The 24239-nt window shown below is 39.1% G+C and overlaps 1 protein-coding gene across 7 annotated transcripts in view; it reads left to right on the top strand.

Moving 5' to 3' along the window:
* LOC124154758 (Golgi reassembly-stacking protein 1-like) overlaps positions 1 to 24239 on the top strand; it is a 112140-nt gene that overhangs the window by 55830 nt on the left and 32071 nt on the right. Inside the window, exons 5-9 of one of the 7 annotated variants that reach the window (XR_006864014.1) lie at positions 4872 to 5015; positions 15130 to 15343; positions 17333 to 17526; positions 22597 to 22744; positions 22833 to 23682. Coding sequence is in view for 1 of the 7 variants with exons in the window: in XM_046528659.1 (XP_046384615.1) it covers positions 4872 to 5013 (142 nt within the window). In the remaining 6 variants the exon portion in view is untranslated. Of the gene's footprint in view, positions 1 to 4871; positions 5016 to 15129; positions 15723 to 17332; positions 17585 to 22596; positions 23683 to 24239 lie in introns of those variants that run through there. The other 6 variants (XR_006864012.1, XR_006864013.1, XR_006864010.1 and 3 more) reach the window with 6 other exon arrangements.

Here is a 24239-nt window from a genome sequence, read left to right as displayed (position 1 = left end):
CTCAGGGTTTAAATTACTGGTTTTAAACATTCAGTGCCTGAGTAACAAAATAGCAGAGCTTGAAGCACTAGCAGAGGCAGAGAAACCAGAAGTTATATGTTTAAGCGAACATTGGATGAGTGATATAATTATATCAATACCAGGCTATGTGATTGGTGACTTTTATTGTCGGAAAGATCATCGTAATGGAGGTGTTATTTTTGTAAAAAGTACATTAGTTTTTTCTAATATGTCGCATTTGGTGCATAATCTAAATGCTGAACTTATTTTTGAATGTGCAGCAGTGAGGTACACTGTAGCAAGTAATGATTTTATTGTATTATCTGTATATAGATCCCCTGTTAGTAGCTTTAATAGTTTCCTAGAAATTTTAGATAATCTGCTGTACACCTTGACAAGTCAATTGTCAAGACCAAATATTATATTGGCAGGAGACTTCAACTGTAACCTTTTAAAGGACGGACAAGATAAAAGAAGATTTTTGCGAATTTTACAGTCCTATCAAATGAAACCACTGGTAAATACTCCAACAAGGATTACTAATGGCACAGGGACACTACTGGATAACGTTTTCACTGATTACAATGAATCTAATGTTAATACTTCAGTATTTGACCCAGCAATATCTGATCATTCAGCTATTGTATCCATCTTTCATATACATGAGGAGCATCCTCAATCAAAAACCCTAAATCAATGTAGGTTCTTTAATGAGCATAATATGAATTATTTTTGTGTATTGTTGAATCAAGAAGATTGGAAAGACATATATGGTGGAAGACCTCTGAATGTTAACTTTGATGAATATCTTTGTAGATTTAAGTATTACTTCAACTTAGCTTTTCCGCTGCAGTCCGTGGAACACAGGAGTGTCAGCACAAAAAAATGGGTTACAAAAGAAGTTCAAAACTTATCCAGAGTTCTAAAACAAACATTTTTGCAAATACGGTACTCAAATGATGATGGGTTGCGACAGAAGTACTCTCAACTTAGGAAAGAATATAAGATATTTATAAGAAAAGCAAAAAGGGAGTATAATGACCAAAGGTTTAGGAATGCCTCTAATTATTCTAAAGTAGCCTGGGACATCATAAAAAATAATGTCAATGCCAACCCAACAGTTCTGCCAGATCAAGTTACAAATGAACAAGGGGAAATTACTACAAATCCCATTGAAATCTCCAATGCCCTAAACCACTCATTCTTGCAACTTCCTAAGAGGGTGATTACCACCCAAAGTGGAGCTACTCTCGAAAACCATAAAATAAGTAGCTCATTGTATCTTAAGCCTTGCTCAGAAAGAGAGTTGTCTCTCTATATAGCCAAGATAGGAAAGAAAAAGTCTGCTGACATTGAGGGAATAACGGGAAAAGTAATTAAAGACTGTGAGTCCCTCATACGAAGACCCTTACTCTCGTTAGTCAACCAGTCCTTGTCAGAAGGTGTATATCCTGATTCCTTGAAGGTATCTAAGGTGGTCCCAGTGTATAAGAACAAAGACAATAGAAATAATCTGCAAAACTACAGGCCAGTATCTATAGTGCCACAATTTGGTAAATTATTTGAGTATGTATTCTGTAAAAGGCTCATTGACTATCTTGATAAGCAAAACATAATATCACTCCATCAATATGGCTTTCAGCAGGGAAAATCGACAGAATTGGCTCTATTTAATGCAATTGATAATATTACACAGGAAATAAATAGTAAAAATAAGGTAATGGGGATATTTTTTGACATGAGCCGAGCCTTTGATGCTGTGGATCATGACAAATTGCTAAAAAAATGTGAATCAATAGGTATTAGGGGCATTCCTCTAAATTGGCTTAAGACATATCTTCATGGAAGAAAACAGAAAGTAGCATACAGGAAAGATGGGACAGTCTATTTCTCCTCCACATTAGAAGTCAAAAAGGGTGTACCACAGGGGTCAGTTTTGGGTCCTCTTCTCTTTCTAATATTCATCAATGACCTACCTAATAAAATTGTAACCCAAGATAATAAGTGTGTATTATATGCAGATGATGTAACCATCTTATCAAAAAGAAAAAATCTGACCGCGTTAATTGATTCCAGTCAATATATAATAAAATGCATGCAAACTTGGTGTGATGTCAATGAACTAAGGCTAAATGATGATAAAACCCAAGTGATATTGTTTTCTGCTGGGCACAGCCCAAAGGACAATGATCTACTGCAATGTAAAAATAATTATCTTAATGATATGGAATGTGTAAAGTTTCTAGGAATTTATGTGGATAGAAATATGAAGTGGGATGCACATATAGAGCACCTATGTAAAAAACTGAATACAGTGTTTTATCTTATATCAGTATTAAAGCATAGTGTAAGCCAGTATGTTCTGAAAACCCTTTACTATGGACTATTCTACTCAAGAATTTCATATGGAATTATAATATGGGGATCTTCGCCCCAACTCCATGATGTGTTTGTTATACAAAAGAAATTTGTGAGAAGTATGTGCAAACTAAAGTATCGAGCTCATTGTCGCCCTTTTTTTAAAAGCCTTAAATTACTCACTGTACCTTGCGTATATATATATCAGAGTGTCATATATGTAAAAAGGTATAAAGGTTGTTTTACTATGAATAATAGGATACATTCCTATAAAACAAGGAGATGTAATGACGTTCATGTCAAACAATCGAACCTAGCTCTGGTATCTAGAGGGCCTGAGCTCATGTGTACAAAATTGTATAATAACCTACCTGTAAACATTAAAAGTATAGAAAATATTGATGTTTTTAAAAAGAGGGTCTTTGCTTACTTAATAGAGAAGTGTTTTTATAGTATAAAAGAATATCTTCAATCTGAAATGTAGCATTTTCTTATGTGAATTTTGTTAATTTTGACGTGCCCTATATACTTGTTTAATGATTTTATCATGACATATTGTATCCTTGGGCAAATAAATATTATTATTATTATTATTAATGCGCTGTGGTGCGTATACATATGTGTCTGATTGTGCAAGCACATGCCACTATTCACGATTTATACTGATGAAAATTTTTCCGGCGTGAATACGAGTAGATTATTAACAGTTTCTGCTAGAGGGCGAGATGTTTACATGTTTTAGTATTTCTATTATGTCAACAGAAAAACGAATCATGTTGGTCGTGTTGCTGAACAGCAGCAATAATGCATGCAAGAGATGGAATAGATGATCAATGTTTATCTTAACGTACTAAAGTATGCCCCGGCAAGCCATCTAAACGTCTACGAATTAATCGTGGTGTGAACTCAGTGATCCATCGCCAATCTTGCGTCTTGAAGGGATTGATATCGCGTATCTGCCGTCGAAGTATGTGCATCTATTGCCTCTGTCGACATTGGTGCTCATGCAACAGTAGCGGAGGTATGTAAAGAGCCTCCATTCTCACTAATAAAAACAAATTGAAGGCTTGAACTTACGAAACAAATATTAATTAAATCTGTTAACATTCAATACTGCACAATACTTTTACCGTTGGTTCTACTCCAAATTATTATGAACATTAAGTGTGAGTATTTTACTTGTACATTCTAGAAGATGCACAAATATAAGATAATTGTCAAACCCTCAGCGCAAGGTTTAACTTCCCACCAACTTCAATCGCAATGAAGGCCAATCAATTTAAATAGGACGCGAATGTAAATTTAACTTTACGCATTTCTTTTATTTGTTTTCAACACATATTACTTATGGCAAGTGACAATATGAATTAGCCACCATCGTAATTAATGAATAATGTGCTATTAATTATCAATCACAGCGTAAATTCATAATGAAAAATTAGAGCGCATTGCCGCGACGAAGCTACCACGGGCCCTCTTGGGCGTGAATACTTTCACGGACGCGGCTGTGAGAGTGATGTCACTAAAAAGTTTCAGAATCACTCCAGCGTCAAAGCCGTGAATACATTGACGAAATCCGCTTGAGACGGCCGTATGACATTTACAGAATCGAGCTGCAGGTGACTCTGTTATGAGTCCAAATTGTACGATTGTCTGAACGAAATTAGAACAGGCATTCAGAAATTCATACATCTTACATTTTGAGTGGTTACACGGTGCATTTTTGGGTTCATCCTGGGATGCAGACATTCTCACATTTTCTTGTACATTCTAATGTACCGTGTAACCAGGCCTTTTCACTAGTTTTGGATGTAGATGCCGTCCAAATAAATTATATAAATTGACAGCCTTCCTGACCCCCCCCTGAGCACCACAAAATGAACATAAATCCGCAATTTATTAATATCGCACCTACCGCTTATCCTGGTGGGAATTCTATAACCCCCACAGACCCCCGGTATTAGTTTCACATAAACCTCCCTCAGGCTAAATTCTTCAATTCTTTTAATAATATCAAGTTTTTGTTCTAATGTCACCGTTTTTTCTTCACGTCTGAAGAACCTCCAGGATAGCCACTCATCTTCGTGGACATTTTTTTCGATTGGAATCAGAAAAATGTTCGGATAATGGGTAAATGAGGCAAAAATTATTCGCCCAGATGCATATTCAACATGTGCTACCCACGCCAACCTTTTCTGTCAAACGAAAATTATCAATTTCATTAATATAGTAATATTTACTGTGCATCAGATGCGCTTTTGTCCTAATTGCCATTCAATTTTTTTTCCCCATGCATAATTTGAACAACGTTATCGCGAAGCAACAACGTCGTTAAATGATGAAGGGTTTCAATTTTTGGACAACGTTAAACTGGATGGCGTTAAACGAGGACTCACTGTACTATATTTACGATATCTCTTAAAGACATAAAATCAGAAAATAAGCATTTTTGGCTGGTGGCGATGTTTTTGGCCTAGTTTCTCTAAAATAAGAATTTCCTCATTGTTTTCTAGGTTGTCATGGCTGCAGGTTGAGAAGTCGTTGCTTCAACCAAACAGCGGCAGTGTAGTGAAGACGGGAGTTCCTTGGCGATGCCCCTGCAGGTTACCTCTCAGTGGAGTGTGGCCTTGCAGACGACGGGAGCGTAGGAGTTAGCGGTGAGTGCATTTGTCAGGGAACAGGGGGTCCAATGACCGGTAGAATCTTGCAATCGGGAACATGCATGATTTTGTTAAAGTACTAGAGAAATAACTCTATGTATTCAATGGAAATTTTGTGGATGAATGACGTTTTTTAACTGAGGTAAGAGTCTTTCGAAATAACTCTTCATCAGCTGCCTGAAAACACAATTTCATCATGAGTGCTTGTGCATGACGTCACGGCACGGTATCCACTGATGACACACTGAGGAAGTGGATAGAAAATTGGTCTATGCTGGGTCTTAAATGCAAATTTGGTGAAAATATTGCCGTTTTAATGTCAGACTGGAGATTGTGAATATGTTGGGTTGCCTAAGCGTTGTTGGAACTACAGTGGAACCCCGATTTATCGTTCCCGCATTCATCGTTTTCCCGCATTCATCGTTCGCCGCTCCTGGTCCCAAATTAAGTTCCATAAAGACAATGTAATTTTTTCCCGCATCTATCGTTCCCCGAAGTATCGTTTTCCCGCATTTATCGTTTGAAGATCGCGGTCCCGTCGAATAATTTTCCCGCATTCATCGTTTGATAAAAATGTGACGAAGTGTTTACTACGTGTTATTTATGGCTAATTACGACAGACACATAGTTTGAATCTTCCCCAGGACATTGAAATGCGATAGGGAGAAGCAGAGTGCCGTGGGATAGTTACATAAGCGCATTTCCCAAGATTCGGTATCCCCCCTCCCCGGTTGAAGCTTTCTTCTTCTCCGAAAAAAAAGGTCCCAGCTCGATCAGGGATCGTATTACGACGACCTTAGCTTCGAAAGAAAATATCAAGTTACTCGAGAACAAAAGAAACCTTTTTCACGCCTCCCCCTCTCTCGACCGCTAACTTTTTTTTAGCCGACTCGCTTCAAAGGTGGAGGTCAACTGCTGCATGAATCACCTATTAGCCCAAAAGGTATCTAAAAATGAATTTCGGCAATTGGTATTATACTTTTATTATATTGAGATATTAGTGATGTGCACGTAATTTAGTAAAGATTGATACCAAACACGACGTATTTCTAACGTTATTTAAGCATTTTAAGCAAGGAAATAGTTGGAATAATACGATGGTGATTTCTGGCGAATATGTACCGATATCCTCGCAGCTGATAGTGAGCTTCACGGAAGTTGATGCGATTTTTTTCTAAAACAATTACGAGTCTGGTTACAATTTACGAGTTATGCTACAAGTTTCACTTGTCTGAGTTGCTAACGAAGCGATGTCTTCTCAGGATATTTTGTTTCTCTCGACTAGCAATCTGAATTCATCTGCTCATCTAGAGCTACGCTACTTATTGTTAGAAATGAGTGGGTAAGTTGCCTTCTCTATAGGATAAAAAATTTAATTGCGCAGTCATATGGTCATGCTTCACCCTCTGCAGTAAGCTCTGCCTACGCCGTACGCGATAGCATTAGTGCCGAACTTCACCTCGTACGAGTGGTTCCGTACTTTCCGGGGTGGGTTGACTTAAAACTAGCGAGTGTTTTCCGTGTGGGTTCAATGGAGTCCGGTTTCATTTTTATTAGTTTTATTCTTATTCGTCTTCGGACCATGGCCCTTCCGAAGATACAAGTGAGAACTTTAAAAGATGGAATCAAAATAATTGATGATGAAGAAAAAAATCCGGGCTAGAATGCGTGAATATTGCAGAACGCCTCGGTTTGTCCGGTAGCACATCACGGCAGGGGTGGGGGTAGAGCGAGATCCCAGGTGAAAACAAGAAGTGGGATGAAGCCGAGGATCAGGTGGGCGTGCCGCTGACGATTAACGCCACATTGCCTCAATCATATTAAAAATTTCATTGCTAGAAAGGAACATTTCCAATAATAAACTATTTTTGGCCTTCTTGATCCATCTCATAACCAATCACTGCGACGGCGAAATCAGTTGTTTGAGGCATAACACGCACATTTCTCGCGTAAATACGTGTACTTGAAATGGCATTTGATGGATAAGAATGTTTACAGTGAAATAGCAGTGAAAATTCCGAGTTGAGTTCAAAAATTTTTTAGCAAGGCGGCTTGTTCCCTTAGGATATTAGAAAGAGAGATAAGTCGAATCAACAATATGACCTAAGTTTTTCGATAAAGTAATAATATTCCTGAAATCAGCTGAAATCTCGTTTGAATCCTTTAATGAATGTCATAATTCGTAAAAATCCAGCGGATCCTGGGACATAGGCAACCCGGACAACCATTCCCGCATTTATCGTTTTCCCGCATTCATCGTTCTTTTCATCCATCCCCCTGAAAAACGACAGATCGAGGTTCCACTGTAATAAGCGTGACGTCAGAGTCCAATAAACAAAACGTTTACGTGGTGCCTGTAGACTATTCGTCCCAGTTTTAGAAAAACCTATGTATCACTTAGTATCTTTTTCTCAGTACAATTTATTATCCAAGCTCTAGATTACTAGCAAACGAGAACCTTGATTTAATTTATGTTCCATTTCAATTTTTTGGATTCTCAACTCCGCACCAAGAAATCTTAAAATTAAAGTCACAGAGTATTCTTATAGCGCTAAAGAATTAAGTAATTTTGGCGAACTTTGAAGCCCTGTAGCAACAAGAATATTGAGAATTATGAAGTCAGATTTTGCGTACGTTAATAACTTTAACTTGATTATCTATTCACGTTAAAAATATACTATTTTAATTTTATCAGATACCACATTAGTTTGTAGTAAATGTGTGAATATACTATGGCATTATATGTACAACAATGGAAAATGAATCATTTGTTTTCATTATCACCATATTATGATGTTGTAATTATTTTGATTTATGGTTTATGCCCATGTAATTAACTTAATATTAATACAGTAAAACCTCTATGTAGTGAACCTCTTTGCATCATAAACCTCCATACTTCATACCACCCCCACAGTCCCGTCTGATTTACATGTAAATTTATAGGCAAACCTCTTTGTAGTGAAACTCTTTTTCTCATAACACCTCCACTTCTCATACCAAGGAGACACCCCCGAGATGGCCTAACTACCTCCGCAAATCGTACCGAGAAAACTAGAGACCATTAATGCAGCCGTGATTACGTGTATGGAATGAAATTTTCAGCAATAAATGTTTCACCTTTTTTTATACGTACACCCTTAATATGTTGTAATTTTCACATTAACCATTAGTTATGGCCAATTTGTTCAATATGAGAGCATACATGACAGTAAATAATAAAAAAGGTATCCAACGATCCAAATCATTTTAAGTGACTGTTGAATTAAAGGGATCACATCATTTTCTCTCTGGTCATGGTACAAATCATGCGATAGCGCTCGCTTTCTGTAATTATGAAATAATAAGTGCATGTTCACTAATGCGTGCATGTTTATTTAAACACATAAATGTAATGGTTTAAAAGATAGTAATGCCTTTCATTTCCAAAGAATATGAAAAAATTGTGCCTATCACTAAAATTTCTCTATAGATAACCTCCATTCATCAAATTGCCCAAATTTTGGTCCCCTCCATTACGATGTAAAGAGGTTTCACTGTATTATTCTTCAAAGCGTGAAAGTCCTGCTTTCACAAAAATAACAAAAAAAACAATGTCTCTGCGCTTCGATTTTAATGAGTGTTAAATATCGCACACATCCTGCAGTGTAGGCTGAGTATTCTCCCGTATGTTTTGCGTGACATATAATCAAAGGATAAACACACCACACACACTAATTCGTCGCTTTTGTCACCTGTGGGTGAAGACGAGCTCCAGTCCACTTTGGAGGCACAACCAAGTGCACTATTAGACGAAATCACTGTTCGGCAGCTGCTTCTAACTAGACGATGCAATTTTGATATTGCCAGCGAGTAGCCTAGTCAGGGGGGTGTTTCAGAGTCTCGTAGGATTGGCGGCGTCGGAAACGGATTCATTCCGAGTCGATCGGGAACCTATCCTACGCTCGTCTTCCGTGCGTTTCACACATACTATCGGAAAGCGTTCCGCTTTTGGTATGACGTCAACAGTCATCCTCCTCCGGGAAACGAGAAAACGTCACAATTTTCAAGTGACAAGTGAGCAGCGAAAATAACCTCCCGCAAGATTTGATACTTGACAAGGGAGGCGAAAGGTATGTACGGGCATAAATAAGTGCTAATTGATACATTGTCACATAATTGACGTTGTTGCCGGGTAAAATTATTTTAGAATTGTTCGTATGTAGTTTTTTTAACGTAATACCCTGTCGTTTTGAGCAAATTACGGGAATGAAGGAAAATTTTGGAAGAGTTTGTTCTGTCATTCTCGTGAGAGCATAGTTGATTGTTCTTAAGAACTAAATTACAGGCAGTCACGAAATCCATAATTTTTTCCAACAACATATGGTTTACTTACTCAATTGTTTAACCAAATTGTCATATTTTCATTCAGTATCTCAATTAAATATGAATATTGACCATCATAAATAATGTTATGGCCTTCATGATATGCCGTAAACGTCTTAAAAATTTTCCGTGAAAGTGGAGGTACGCTGGAAGAAAATATAGCGATTACATTAGGTTGAATAGTGTACATTAATAGTATTGGCTCGAGTTATGTACGTTAAAATAACGCAAAATAATTTTGTTAGTTTGTTATCTGTTTTGCACGTCCTCGGTTATTTCTATAACACCATTTTATTTGGTACGAAAATGACAAATTGTTGCTACTGATGCAACTTGAAATACATCTTCTAAATTATATTTCAGTGAGCGATAATTCCACAAAGAAAAAAATATTCGCTGCAAAAGGGAATCGAACCTATAACCTTTACCTCGCTGCATACTGCCTTAACCCGCTGCGCCACCGTCAATTGTTACAAAAAGGCCGAAATTTGTAACCTATAAATAGAAGGATGGTATGAGGGAGCTTCGGTATAGTTGTTATCGTGGCTATTCCCGTTATGCTTGAACTAGTATTTCATATTAAAATGAATATTTAGAATGTACATGGAATGTACTGAAACCATGTACCACGTAATCAGCTGAATTAGGTACATAACCACGTCTAATTTCGATGTGACTACGATGTCAAGCCACACACACAATCATTTCAAACTATACAAATTGTTATACTTCCTAACCCACGGACACGTATTCAATGCATTATGCTACCTGCATATTTGTAAGTCGTTACGCCATGCATTCCAACTTGTTTCACGTTCTTTTTGCCAAATTACTCGTCCAAATAACAACGCAAACGAACTTGTACCGTCAATGATACAGTCTGCCTATTTATCGCCTAATTTGCACGAGAATTAAAGTCACTTGCACTTATATTACTCTATCAGAATATCCGCATATATCAGCACTCATGAAATAAAGTGGTATGATTTTATTATAGCCAAATACTTAATAAAAAACAGCAATATAACATATCTCCACTCGCCACGGGAATGAGTTTCCGGCACCTCTAGCCCACTCGACTTCTATCCGATAGGAAAGCCGGCCTTGAGTCGATAGGAAGCCAGTCTGAAACGCACGGATTGCCTGGCCGATAGTAAGTGACGCAGAATCCGCGTCAAGTCTCCCGATCCGCTCGGAAAGGGAGACTCTGAAACACCCCCCAGATCCAGGATCAGGGGCCAGTGATTTTGAGAGTGGGCCAGCGTTTACTAGCCGCAATCAGAACTGATAATGTTGTGAAATTTCTTCGACTTACAGGCGCTTTGGTTGTGTGTGTAGTTATGCTCTGATTTGGTTGTACACTTTGGAGATGAAATTGCTTCAACTGTTCCTTTAAATAACATGTTCATTGTTGTTGTTTTGCTTCTGAGTAAATAGACTAAATAAAATTGAAAAGCTCAATACTTGAATCAGTAGGAAGCTCTTTTAGATCCGAAAGTCCATAAAAATCACACAGATTGATAGAATAGAATTTGTTCTTAAAATTCTATTCTATCAATGTAAGCTACACTCCTAGATTAGAAATGGTATTTAAACATGTTACAATCATGATTAAATGTAGCAAATGGGAAACTTATTTGATGTTATGGTCAAATTTCATGCATGTATGTTCACGACCAGCTGATGATTTGAAATAGTGATTCGACATTCAAGTTATGATAGCCTCTAGTGGTATTTATTTTTCTCTACAATAATTACGTGTTCAACATAATGTGCTATGCCATAATTGAAGCTCTTTATTGCCTTGTTTCATTATCCATCAAATCCTACAACATTCCCTAGAGATGTAATGGTTCTTAAGTAGGTAACACTGAAATATTATCTCATGATGTGGTATATAAGAATCACCATATTAGTCCATGAATTTTTAGCATATCCTTCACCACGACGTGGGATAACAGGGTGTCCACAGGAAAATCAGGAATCATGCTTGAATTATAAGTCCCTGGAATTATGCGTGAATTACTGTATAAGGGTGTGTAAGAGGTGCACTCCTATTTTGAGCATCGGAGCTAAAGAAAAAAAAAAACTTTTTGGCATTTTTTTTATCCTATCGTGCGGTGTAGCAGACTTAAGCCTGGACTTTCGACAGTTATCAAATTTTCCACTTTCAATAGTAATAATACACGCGGCGTTTTTCAGATAAATTTACATGGTATGTATGGCGCTCGGAGATTAGTAGGTGTTCACTTGTAGCCTTAACCTTCTGATGCTTACTAGGAATGGTCGGATCAGATAACTCAGATGCAAATATCCACGAATAATGCCCTTCACCTTAATGTACTTCGGATCCAAATTCGTCAAAGAAATTGAATCTGAATCCTAAATTTTCAATCATTGCTTTCGTGAATGCAACGACCCTTGAGAGGAAGTAGAAAGAGTTCCGATCCTCTCTTCATATACGCCGTTGCACCACGATATTTGTCCTACTCAGGTGCAATTTCTTTAGAGCTCATGTAGGAGTATTGCAATAGAATTTCAGCCGTGGAAATTTGTAAATCAAAACACGACAGGCACATGGTGTGAATCTTCCCTAGAGATTGGACAACAATCGGGGGAATCTCAGCGCCGTTAAAAAATAACCACGGCATAGATTTAACAAAATACCCCTGGCCCTCCACCAGCCCCTGCCTATCATGTTTTTTTCCTTTCCGAGACCCCATGGACCATAAATCACTTGCCTCAAAGGAAAATATCAAGTAACGTGGGAACAATGGAAACTTGCTTCAACCCTTCCCCATCTCACCAACTGACCTTCATCGATCTCTCAGTTTCTGGAGGCCAAATGCTAGGTGAGTCACCTCGTGAGCCCGAAGATATCTCAATAGCTTTCAATAATTGTAAGGCACACACAAAGTTCAAAAAAAGAAAGATCTAACGCGACGCATATCTGACAGAATTTAAGTTTTTTAAGCTCTAATTGATTGACACAAAGATTTATAGTTACCACAAGGCTACTAATATTCAAAATAGTCCAAACAGCTAAATTTCGGAAGGAACAAGCGTAGCATGAGCGCATTCAAACAAGACAAGACGGACTGGAAACTTCTGGCAACTCAAACTGCATTTATCACATTGCTGCCCCTTCGCTTTGAAGACAATGACGTCACGTGCAAGATCGGACGTGTTCTTCCCTTTCTCCTTTGCCCTCAGCCTCGTTGCGGAGGAAAGACGGAGGGAGCGAGCTCCTTCCCCTCTACCTCTCCTTCAACGCTCTTCACTTGTAAACATTTCAGATTTCTTCTATCCGCCATTCAGTCAAACAATGTACACACTCGTTTGAATTTTTTAAACAGCAGGTTTTGACTCCAATATAATTTTCAATCGCAATAACCCTTATAATATTGTATGAAGATGATTTTTGAGAAAGCAGGCCCCTAGCGTAATGGTAATTACTCGGCAAGACAGATGTTGACTATTGTCCAAGTATTGTCCTTCAAAACTGCACTTTTCTCCACGTTTGACAAGCGAGTACTATTTGCAGTATAAGGGCCGTATTCTTAGTCGACCCTGTAGGGTCAACCAACCCTGGATACGTCATCAGCCCCTACATAAACCGATCTCGCCCTACATACGCCAAGTCAAGCCCTACATATGGCCGTTTTTGGAACTAAACGGGCCCTACTTGATGTAGGGCACCCGAACCAACCCTACACCCTACGAAAACGTGGCGGCCAAATATCGTCTGCTGATCACTTCGATTAAAGAATCTACGTTGCAATGGATATTAAGGGGGACGACCTCACACAAGCCATTTTAAAATGTACAGTAACACAGCGGAAATGTAATAATACTACCACTTTATAACCACCAAGTAAAATAAATTATAAAATTGACTGAACTAAAAAGAACAATATAGCGGTATAAATCATCTTGTTTCTACGAATATATAATATTTTTCACTTTCGGCACTTGGTATACTTTTGGGAAACTAATACTTCGTTTACGTATAACCATAGAGAATGTATTTTCGTGCCATTATTTGACACATAATAAACTTAACTACGTAAGGTGAAAGTGAATGACGAACCTTGATGATGCAACGTAAGTTCCCACTTCAATGCTCATATTTGCTCCATACTTATTACTATCTTGTACGTAGACCACTTTTGAAGTAATTTAAAGACAATTAGGTTCTACTTTTGGCTCGATATGAGAGTATTTGTAGCGATAATTAAGGTACCGACACGACACCGATTGTTTATTTACCTTGAGCCGTTGCCCTAACAATACGCCCGAAAATTATCAGACGTCTTTTCAGTTTCATAGATAGTTCCCATTTTGCCACCAGAATGGAAAATTGCCACTGCGCCATCATCTACATCATCTCAGAGAATTTTACGATAGAATTACTCCCCACCACTTATGTAGGGTCGACTGAGAAACGCATGTAGGGGCCTTTTGTTATGTAGGGACGGATTTGTAGGGTCGACTAAGAATACGGCCCTAAATGCTGCGGTATGCCCACCCGTAGCAGTAAATTTAGTGCGCCCTCCGGAGCGGAAAACCCCACGGGATCTTTTCCATGTTCACATCTGGGGTACCTACCGATGTGACGCTTTCGAGTAAAAAATGCAAACAGGAGCATTGTAAAAATACGTCACTAAGGAAGAAACTCCCCTGCCTCCCGCTTGTTTTTGACCTTGGTTTTTAGATGACTGACTCACGCTGGAAACCAAGGCCACTGAGTTCCTCTTTGGCTAGCAACCGGGGAAAGGGAGGAGGGGAAGATACAAAGTTTGTGTAAGAGGCGCACCCCCATTTTCGTCTGCAATTGCTGGGGAAAAAAGGTGCGCCTCTTACACGTGCTTATACGGTATTCATGAATTTTTGCTCTAACCGGGAATATTAAATTTTTTTTCAAATTCATTTCACATATAATTTTTCCTGTTCAATTTTTCTGGCTGAAAATGTTTGTTTCAATTTTAAGTGCACCATCTAAGTATAATTTCTACTGCCGCAGCGAAATGTGGTATGACGGACAAGGCAACAGATTCGAAATGTCTATCACCCTTTGACTTTATGTAACATTCAAAAACACAAGGAATAGAATTCCATGTGACAACAAAATCGGCTTATTAGATCAAAATAGCGTCTCGAATTGAATATATTTAAATTTTAAATGCATTGTGTGCTAAGTAATCTATCCTTGTCCTTTTATGCACATAAATATAATATTATTTAGAAGTATCGAAATGATTTGGAGTGTCTTAACATTCTTAGCCATCACAGTAATAACGTAAGATTAGCCTGGAATTTTTTCAGTTTTTCTTGGAAAACTGGGAACTATGCATGAATTTTTCTACTTCGATTGGTTGAACATCCTGTGGAATCAATTGGAGCATGAAGGCTAATTGCATGAAAAGGGGCTAGCTAACCTCTTCCTTGTCCTTGTAAATACATAAATATAATATTATTTAAGAGTATATGAGTAATTTTCGGTGTGTTAAAATTCTAATCCATCGCAGTAATAACGTGGCATCAACCGGGATTGTTGTAAAATTTCTTTGACTTGCATGTGCTTTGTTTGTGCGTGTACATGTTCTGATTTGGTTGTACACTTTGAAAGATGTACTTTGAGTTAGTGTATGTTACATTTATACATACTATGTTGGTATGCTTGTATTGGAGTTTGGCCTGTTTCTTCACTCTTCTTTGATGTGCGTTCATTGTCTTCTGAGAACAGGGCTCGGGGATTTGGCGGATGGGGATAGTGGCAGACATTGCGTGTGCTCGCACTCCGGCAAGGGATTTGGCAAGAGCAATCAGCTGTTGTGCCACGTAAGGACGCACCACTCGGGGGAGCTCCCCTTTGCGTGTGGCAATTGCCGACGACGGTACGTCAAGGCAAGTGACCTGACCCAGCACGCAAAGAGCCACAGTGCCGTCAAACCGCACAGGTAAAGTCATGGACTGAAATTCTCCTCTTGTGGAAAAAAACTTCGAATTGGAGGTGGAAGGAATTCTAAATTTTCTCTCGTCCAATTCGTGAGTGTTTCTTAGATCTTTCCCTCCGCTGAGGATGTCTGTTTACCTGTGAAGCTGTGATGTCGTGGAATCATGTGGGCCTTTTTGTCTTTCCAGAATACTCTGTGAATTTGATGATGAAACGCCTGAAAAAAGTCTGCTTTTGTTCCACGTAGCAATCTGCAAAACCTATTCAGCTTTATTGAATTTGTGCGATGACTTGGTTTGATATTTCGCATTCATATTTCTGGGTCGAATTTGGCAAAGACATCACCTTGTTCTCCAACCCCTCCGCTCTCATATACAGTAAAACCTCTATGTAGTGAACCTCTTTACATCGTAAACCTCCATACTTCGTACCAATCCTCTGGTCCCGTCAGATTTACATGTAAATTTATAGGCAAACCTCTATATAGTGAACCTCTTCATCTCGTAAAACCTCCATATATCGTACCAACAAGACAGCCCCGAGACGGCCTAACTACCTCCGCAAATCGTACTGAGACAACTAGAGACCATTAATGCAGCCGCGATTACCTGCATGGAATGACATTTTCAGCGATAAATGTTTCACGCTTATTTTTTTCTTATACACCTTTAATAATGTTCACGTTAACCATTAGTTAGGGCATCCAACTATCCTAATAATATTAAGTGACGGTAAATGAAGACAGAACACATTGTTTTCTCTTGAATCATGGTCAAAATCGCGCGATAGCACTAGCTTTCTTTTACTGATGGCTTTATTTTCTTGTAAGTGCCTACACACTATGTTCAGTTAATAAAAGAGGCGACCAGCGCAGCCTATAATCACTTGCTGACGGAAATATTTCAACTAACTTCACTCCCATCCATGGAGACAGAATTACTCAACCGCATTGCTACTTCCGCTTCTAAAATTAAAATATTTCAAGAATTTTCCGCGGCTTGAAATAAATCAAATACACAATTTTCGCAATTATTTTATTCCCATATTTCCCGGTGTAGCACTTTCTTGCTACCGCCTTGGTAATTTTTTCGATGCTTTCGTGAATGATCGTAGTTTAAAATTTATTGCGCTTAGCGACAGTCATATGTCTTGCCTGCGTATTTATGCTGCGAAATCTGGCTATTCCATCGGGAGTCCGGGACGTCAATTTCTAGCAATACTGAACAAACATCAATCCATGCGCGGCAGTGTTAGGTGAAGGAGGCAGCTAATTAGCTGATACGCGGTAGGGCATTGAAATTTTTTACCGTCACTGCCACATTCTGAAGTAGTTCGCCCAGCATTCTCACCTGTGGCCTGAGTCTTGAATCCTTCGTTATGCCTCAACGAATAAAATCCGTCGTTATGACGAACTCATTCATTGTCATTTGTTCGTTATCCCAAACGCGCGAGTTTTGAACACTTTCGTTGCCAACGAAAGTTTTTCAGCGAATGTATTCCTTCGTTTACGCAACGAAAAACGAAGAGCATTCGTTCATAGCCTAACGAAGTTAAATCATATTGTTTGTTTACACCAGTGTGGCGGCCTTGAGACGTGTTATTTTGATGAGGGGAGCTTATGAAGAGGAAAGGCGTTTGTATAGGCGAGAGAGATATCTAAGGGACCGGCAAAATACATACGATCTTCCCGAAGATTATTTTGCTCAAATATTTCGCCTTAATCAAGAGGCAACTTTGGGTTTAGTGGAAGAGCTAAGGCCTTACATGCATTCTTCACGAAGATCATGCATTCCTATTGAAATAAAGGTATTTACCTGTAGGCATGGACTAATTTCATTTTTTTACCATCAGTAAAATGAGTCCTACTAAAGAAAGTGAACTTGTTATTTTTGCAAAATTGTTAGCCGTAGATTTAACCTTTTCTTGTCAACGATTACTACGTTTCTCTTACTATGGAAACTACGATAAAAAAACCTATTTTTCTTGAATGCAGGTTGTTACAGCATTGCATTTTTTTGCCTGTGGCAGCTATCAAAGGCCAGTTGGATTAAATTTATTTTTGAATGTAAGCCAAAAGACTGTAAGTCGAATAATTAAGGATATAACTGATATGGTGAATGAACATTTACTTCACAAATGGGTTGCATTCCCAATTAATATTGATAAGCAGAGAAGGATAAAAGCACGGTAAACAAATTATTTCATTAAGATATATTCCAGGTTGAATGAGTACCGTATAAGCGCGTGTAAGAGGCGCACCTTTTTTCCCAAACATTGCAGCCGAAAATGGGGGTGCGCCTCTTACACAAACTTCTCATCTTCCCCCCTCCCCTACCCGGTCGCAAGTCCAAGGGGAACTGAGGGGCCTTGGTTTACAGCGTGAGTCAGTCATATGAAACCCTGGGTCAAAATCAAGCGGCAGGTAGGGGAGTTTCTCCCTTAGTGACGTATTTTTAAAATGCTCCTGTTTGAATTTCTTGTAAGCATCGCGCCGTCACGTCGGCACCCCAGAGGTGAAAATTGAAAAGATCGCGCGGGGTGATTCGCTCCGGAGCGCGCGCTAAATTTACTGCCACAAGTCATTTATATCCCGCGGCATTTATACTGCATATAGTAATCGCTTATCAAACGTATAGAAACGCAGAGTTTTGAAGGACATACCTGATTCGCCAACATCTGTCTTGCCGAGCAATTTCCATTACGCTGAGCTCCTGATCTTTCAAAAATTATCTTCAGACGCTAATATGAGGATTTTTGCAACTGAAAATTATATTGGTGTCAAAACCTGCGGTTTAAAAAATTCGAACGAGTGTGTTCATTGTTGGACTAGCGCTGGAGGAGAGGTCGAGGGGAAGGAGCGCGCTCCATATTTCAAGCTACGAGGCTATGAGCGAAGGAGCAAGGGAAGAACATGTCCGATCTTGCGTGTGACGTCGTTGCCTTTAAAGTGAAGAGGCGAAGGCACAGCAATGTCATATACGCAGTTTGCGTTGCCTGAAGTTTCCAGTCCATCTCGTCTTGTTTGAATGCGCTTATGCTACGCTTGTTTCTTCCGAAATTGTGCCGTTAGGACTAAGTTGAATATTAGTAGCCTTGTTTTAGCTATAAATCTTTGTGTCAATCAATTAGAGCTCAAAAAACTTAAATGCTGTCAGATATACGTCGCCTTAGGTCTAATTCTTTTTATAACCTCGTGCGTGTCATACAATTGCTGAAATTTATTGAGATATATTCTCGAGCTCAGAAGGTGACTCACCTAGCTTTTGACCTCCAGAAACTCGGAGAATTGAACCTGGTAGACCGAAAAAGGTCAGTTGGTGAGATGGGGTAGGGATGAAACGCGTTTCCATTGATCCCCTGTAACTTGATAATTTCCTATTTTCCTATGGAGTCCCGGAAAGGAAAAAAAACGGCCCCTTGCACACACACCGAATTTGGACGGCCGGTAAAATATCGGCCGATATTTTACCGGCGAAGCGATGCTTGCACACACGCCGGATTTTTACCGGTCAAAGGATGAGTTGCTATGTTTTGAGCCGGCGACGGCGATCCACAGTGACAATGGCCGGCAGCTAACCGGCATTTAGCCGGTACCGGCGCGTGTTCGGTACGTGCGCAAGCTCCAATGCTCTCCCATTGTTCACTATTGGAATGTGGACGGCCGATATTTTACCGGCCGTCCAAAATCGGTGTGTGCGCAAGGGGCCTTAAATCTACGACGTGGTTATTTTCCTAAGGCGCTGAGATTGCCCCGATTGTTGTCCTATCTCTTGGGAAGGTTCATGCTGTGTGTCTGTCGTGTTTTGCTTTAAAATTTTCCACGGCTGTAATTCTATTGTAATACTCCTGAGAGAGCTTTTAAACGAAATTGTTCGTGAGTAGGACAAGCAACGTAGAGCGATGATGTATGCGAAGAGAGGATTGGAACTCTTTCTACTCCCTCTTATGCCCCTATTATCGCCGCAGTTATCAAAATTTCCTCTTTCAAATAGTACTGAAAGAGGAAATTTCGATAACTGTCGAAATTCCAGGCATACATCTGCAACTTCGCACGATAGGATAAAAAAATACCGTAAAATTTTTTTTTCTTTATACAGTAAACTCTTGATTTTACGAAGTCAGTGGGACCGGAAAATTGGCACTTCGTAAAATCGAGTTTCGTAAATTCAAACCTTTTTCATAAGTCACGAAAAAAATGTTCGCTTTTGTTTCTTCCGCCGTTTTTTGTCTTTAGTGGTCTTATTTAAATGTTTTCGGTGGTTATTCTCGGTATAATTCATAGAAAAGGCTTTTTGTTATCGATGTATGATGTGAAAAATCGTTAAATAATTATACCACCATAAATTTCCCATTTCTTGTTCATACTTCAACATCAACGATCGCTAAAGAAATTCCCGACCAGTTTAGAAAACGTAATCAAATAATGAGTTGCAATGTTTATTATAAGAATTAACAGTAATAAATTTGTGGTTAGGAGCCAATAGCTACTATTAGGTATGCAAAAGATAGATATTTGTTTCTGACACCCACGGAATTTTAGCGGCAGCCGGCCTAACCGCCATTTATGTCGCCCTCTATCTCTCAGTGACGAGAAAAAAAGAAAAACAAGGGTCTTAGCCCGTTTCCAAAATAACCTTCGTAAGTTAATATTTCGAGTTACTTCGTATTTTCAGCAAAATGTGCTCTATTTTCACTGAGACTCAATTACGATCATAAATAACGTAGGATATGTGATTATCTTCTGGCGAATATTTGAAGTAAATTCTGTTTGAGTTCTCCGTCCGACTACTATGTGTTCCATCATCTTCGCAGACGTTGCCATAAAAGACTTAATTCTTCATCAGGACTGTATTCTTCATACCGGGTGTGAGGTGACCTGTTCATATAGTATGTTTCTCTCCTTTTATGCCGACAGGAGCAAGGTTCCAACCGGAAAACGACAGGAGAAACATCTTACAGTATCGGAGAAATATAGATAGAAACGTTATTATCCACATTGATTGTTTTCCTACAAGAGACGTTTTATCATTTCTCAACGTGGTTAAGTATTGGTTCGCTAGCGTGAATTCCCAAAAAATGACACGCAAAAACCTGTACCGTCACCTCATTTAGTTTTCGTGTTCCTTTCTCCGCCGTATTGAAAGTTAGGCAAAGGATCATTGACATAGAGAAAAGATTTTCTTAGTTTTTGCACTAAAAAATAGTCGCGCCATAATCGTAAATAAATATAGTGTGGAAAGAGCAAAGAAATTAATTTCAATTGAAAAGTCAGCTGAGAAGAAGAGAGACAATTATAAGCGCGGCACCATTTTCCCGATAGTGGAAGATACTTCTTCCGCCTCTCTCCGGTTAATAACTTCCCCCCGTTGCAGGTAAAGATGAACCATGCCCTTCTCCACAATCGGGGAACGTTCCCAGTGGGTGGGGTGAATAAGAGTGGGATGGGGATTGCCTGAGGGAAGAAGTGTGGTCAGCACAAGGACTGGTGAAGGGGGCAGGACAAAGAAGGGTGGGGAAATGGCCTTCAGCTCTGCCTCAGTCTACTTTTGGGGGCCGTATTTTTTTGCGACGCACATAAGCACAGTCTCCTTAGGGAGGGAGTGAATGGGAAATGCTGGGGAAGGAGGGGTTTGGGTTGCGTAAAGTGAGTGTCAGCAAGATCAGCCAAAGGCGGCAGGAGGGAAGGGACGGCTTTGGAAAGACAGAACCCCAGCATGGGAGAACGGGGAAGCGCGTGAGAAGAAAGTTCATGGTTAGACTTGGAAGTGCGTCTTCATTACGAGAAGCCTGAAATATAAATTGGCGGTAAATAGAGCCCAGTACTTAAGACATTTAAGTTGTTCATTCACAAAGGCCAATATATACACGAAAAGATATTATGGCGCGGATTGCATGTATCAACGTCCATTTCGGGATGTTATTAATTTCTGTTCCCATTTATAAAAGTAGCAAATAGATTTGAAAGAATGATAATCATGAATAAAAATATCTAAATCGATATCCAAACGCACATGAGCAAAATAGATGAATGTATACATACCGCGATCCATCGCAAGTAATACCGCTCAAGCTTCTTCCGGTATAGGACTTTAAAATCCTGGATAATGCCTTGGTCCAAGGGCTGGGACTTGCTAGTCGAGTTCGGGGGTAAAAAGAGGACTCGAACATTAGCCAATTTTAGATCTTCCACGTATTTATGAACGGTGGCATTATCCATTATTAAAACAATTTTGCTGTTCTCTCCAGCAATTTTTCTCTGTAGACGTATAACCGTTTGCTGGAAAATTTCTCGGGTCATCCAGCTGTTTTTATTTGCATGGTAAAAAACGGGGAGGGCTTCCAATTTTACATGTTTTAAGCACCGTGGCCTTTCAAATTTCCCAATGACAACGGGCTTATTTTGTCCGTGCCCGTTTGGTTGACGCACAGCCCCACAGTAACACGCACTTTACTCTTTTTCCCCCAATGGCACCTTTGCCCTTTGAAACCCAGGGTTGCGTCAGGTAATGCATTAAAAATAGCCCAGTTTCAGGGGCCAGCGAGGGTGAGCTCGTCGAGGAAAGGGTCCCGGATTAGGGACCCTTCGAAGTGCTTCGGCGAAAAGTAGTCAAGTAGTCTTCGAAGTACGTTCACAGCAGTGCAACGGGTTAATTAGGGGTGTACGAAATACTCCGCGCGACCTTCCTGACATGTTAAACTACGAATTATTGTCGATGCTATGTTTACGAAGAGGCACGTAAATAGGGGCATAATGTCAGCCGCGATATTTTAACTGAACTCCTACTCCCCCTAAATTCCCACAGTGAGGTTTTTGGCGACCCATTTCTCTCCAAAGTTGCATTATCATTTACGATTTCGCACTTTTGATGGACCACAGTTGGAAGCGCTGATTTTTTAGCTACTTACGCCGGCGTAACTAGTTTTGTTGACAAATTTTTCGCCGTAGTTCGTATAAACGAATGCCATTTGCTCCTAGGGACCGAGCCGAGGTTCGTAAATTCAAAAAATTTCGTATAATCGAATAGCGCCATGTATTTAGCATAGGCTTTTCACCGGGACCGCAATATCACTTCGTATAATCGAAAACTTCGTAAAATCCTGCTTCGTAAAATCAAGAGTTTACTGTAGCTTCCTTCCTCAAAATAGGGGTGCGCCTCTTACACGTGTGCGCCTCTTACACAAGCTTATACGGTATTCAACGTTGGACATAATTATTGATGATATTCCTAACTAAATCTAACTAAGTCTAAATTGCAGATTTTTGGAGGAAAAGAATTTCCCCGGTATTCTCGGTGCAATTGATTGCACGCACGTGAAGATCAAGGCTCCCCATGTAAATGATGAAGTATATCCTGAACACCTTTACGTTAATAGGCATGGTTATCATTCCATAAATGTTCAGCTGGTAATATACATATGTAGCATGAATATTGGTTAAACAGCCTATGTAGATAATTACCTACTATTTCTTGCTTGTTTCCCTTTAAAATCAGATATGTGACTATGATTTAAACATTTTAAATGTTAACGCAAGATACCCTGGGGGAACACATGATTCCTTCATTTGAAGGAGCTCAAACATATACAGGGCATTGGAAAATGCTCATTCTGTAGGAACCCTAGATAGATGGCTTATAGGTATGCTACAGTTTACTTTTCAAGTTGACAAGAATGTATTAATCATCAAATTGAGTAAGCACCCATTCTGTCGGTTTTATAAAGAAGTGCTAAATACCAAAATGAAATACTTTGTTTTCATCCCAGGGGATAGTGGTTACCCTCTTCAGCCTTGGCTGATGACACCAGTATTAAATGCAATACCAGGAACCCCAGAGAACAGGTATACAGAGGCACATGCTGCTGCAAGAAACTGCATTGAAAGATGCAACGGTGTCCTCAAGAGTAGGTTTCGATGCTTGCTATCTGAGAGAGGACTACATTATTCCCCTGAGAGAGCTTCATTAATCGTTAACACTTGTGTTGTTATACACAACATGTGCAAGAGGTATAACTTGGAAGATGATAATATACAGCTTCCTCCGGCAAATAGAGCTGCAGGTTATGCAAGGGAAGATATTGAGCATCATGCTCATAATGAAGCCCTAAGAATTCGTCGCCAAATTATTAGAGCTCGGTTTTCCTAATTTAGTTAAACTGAATGGTATTTATTATCCTTAGAAAATAGTCAACCATGCCGATCTACATCATCACTCGTTTTGTAATTCACCAGTTATTTTGTAATTAATCTCCTGTATGAAAATCGATGAATTCTGTACTGTTGATGCAGTAAAACATCCAGTTGTGAATAAACAATTTCTCCTTCGGAGCAAGTGGCACCAAAAATGAGTGTATGATTTAATCAACCTTTAGGTTTAAATGACTTACCTGATTATAATACCACATACTATCCCTAAAATAGCTGGTATTTATCCAACTCTGCATTCAGATGACACTAAATTCATTGTTTTTTCTTCAGTCTTCAATCTCTCATCACCGATGGTTTAACTGTCAGTGAATCGCTGATGGCTTAAGAACTCCCTTAAACTGAACATTGTGAAGTCACACAATGTATTTCAGAAATATACAAAAGCCTAAGAGGGGCATTTCCCTATCCCCATACATTTTTTAGGAAGAAGTGTCATCACTTATTGACTAATTACATAGTTGTTTAAAAGGGAGAGTGTGAAATTGGGTTAATGCTCATTTTTTAGTGGTACCTATTATATTAGAATTAATGTATTTAATGGATTGTTTGAAATTGGTTCATTGGCACAACTTTGCAATGTTATTCTTAGTAGTGTGAGATTAGAATTAGTGGATTATTTTTATCATGGGTGTCAATTCTGTTTCTAAACTTTGTATTAGAAAGATAGAAACTTTGGATGTACACATTTGTTATT

Source organism: Ischnura elegans, chromosome 2 (assembly GCF_921293095.1).
Source record: "Ischnura elegans chromosome 2, ioIscEleg1.1, whole genome shotgun sequence".
Classification (NCBI taxonomy): Eukaryota; Metazoa; Arthropoda; class Insecta; order Odonata; family Coenagrionidae; genus Ischnura; species Ischnura elegans.
Note: the sequence above shows the minus strand (reverse complement) of the source record. Positions and strands in the feature narration are given on the sequence as shown.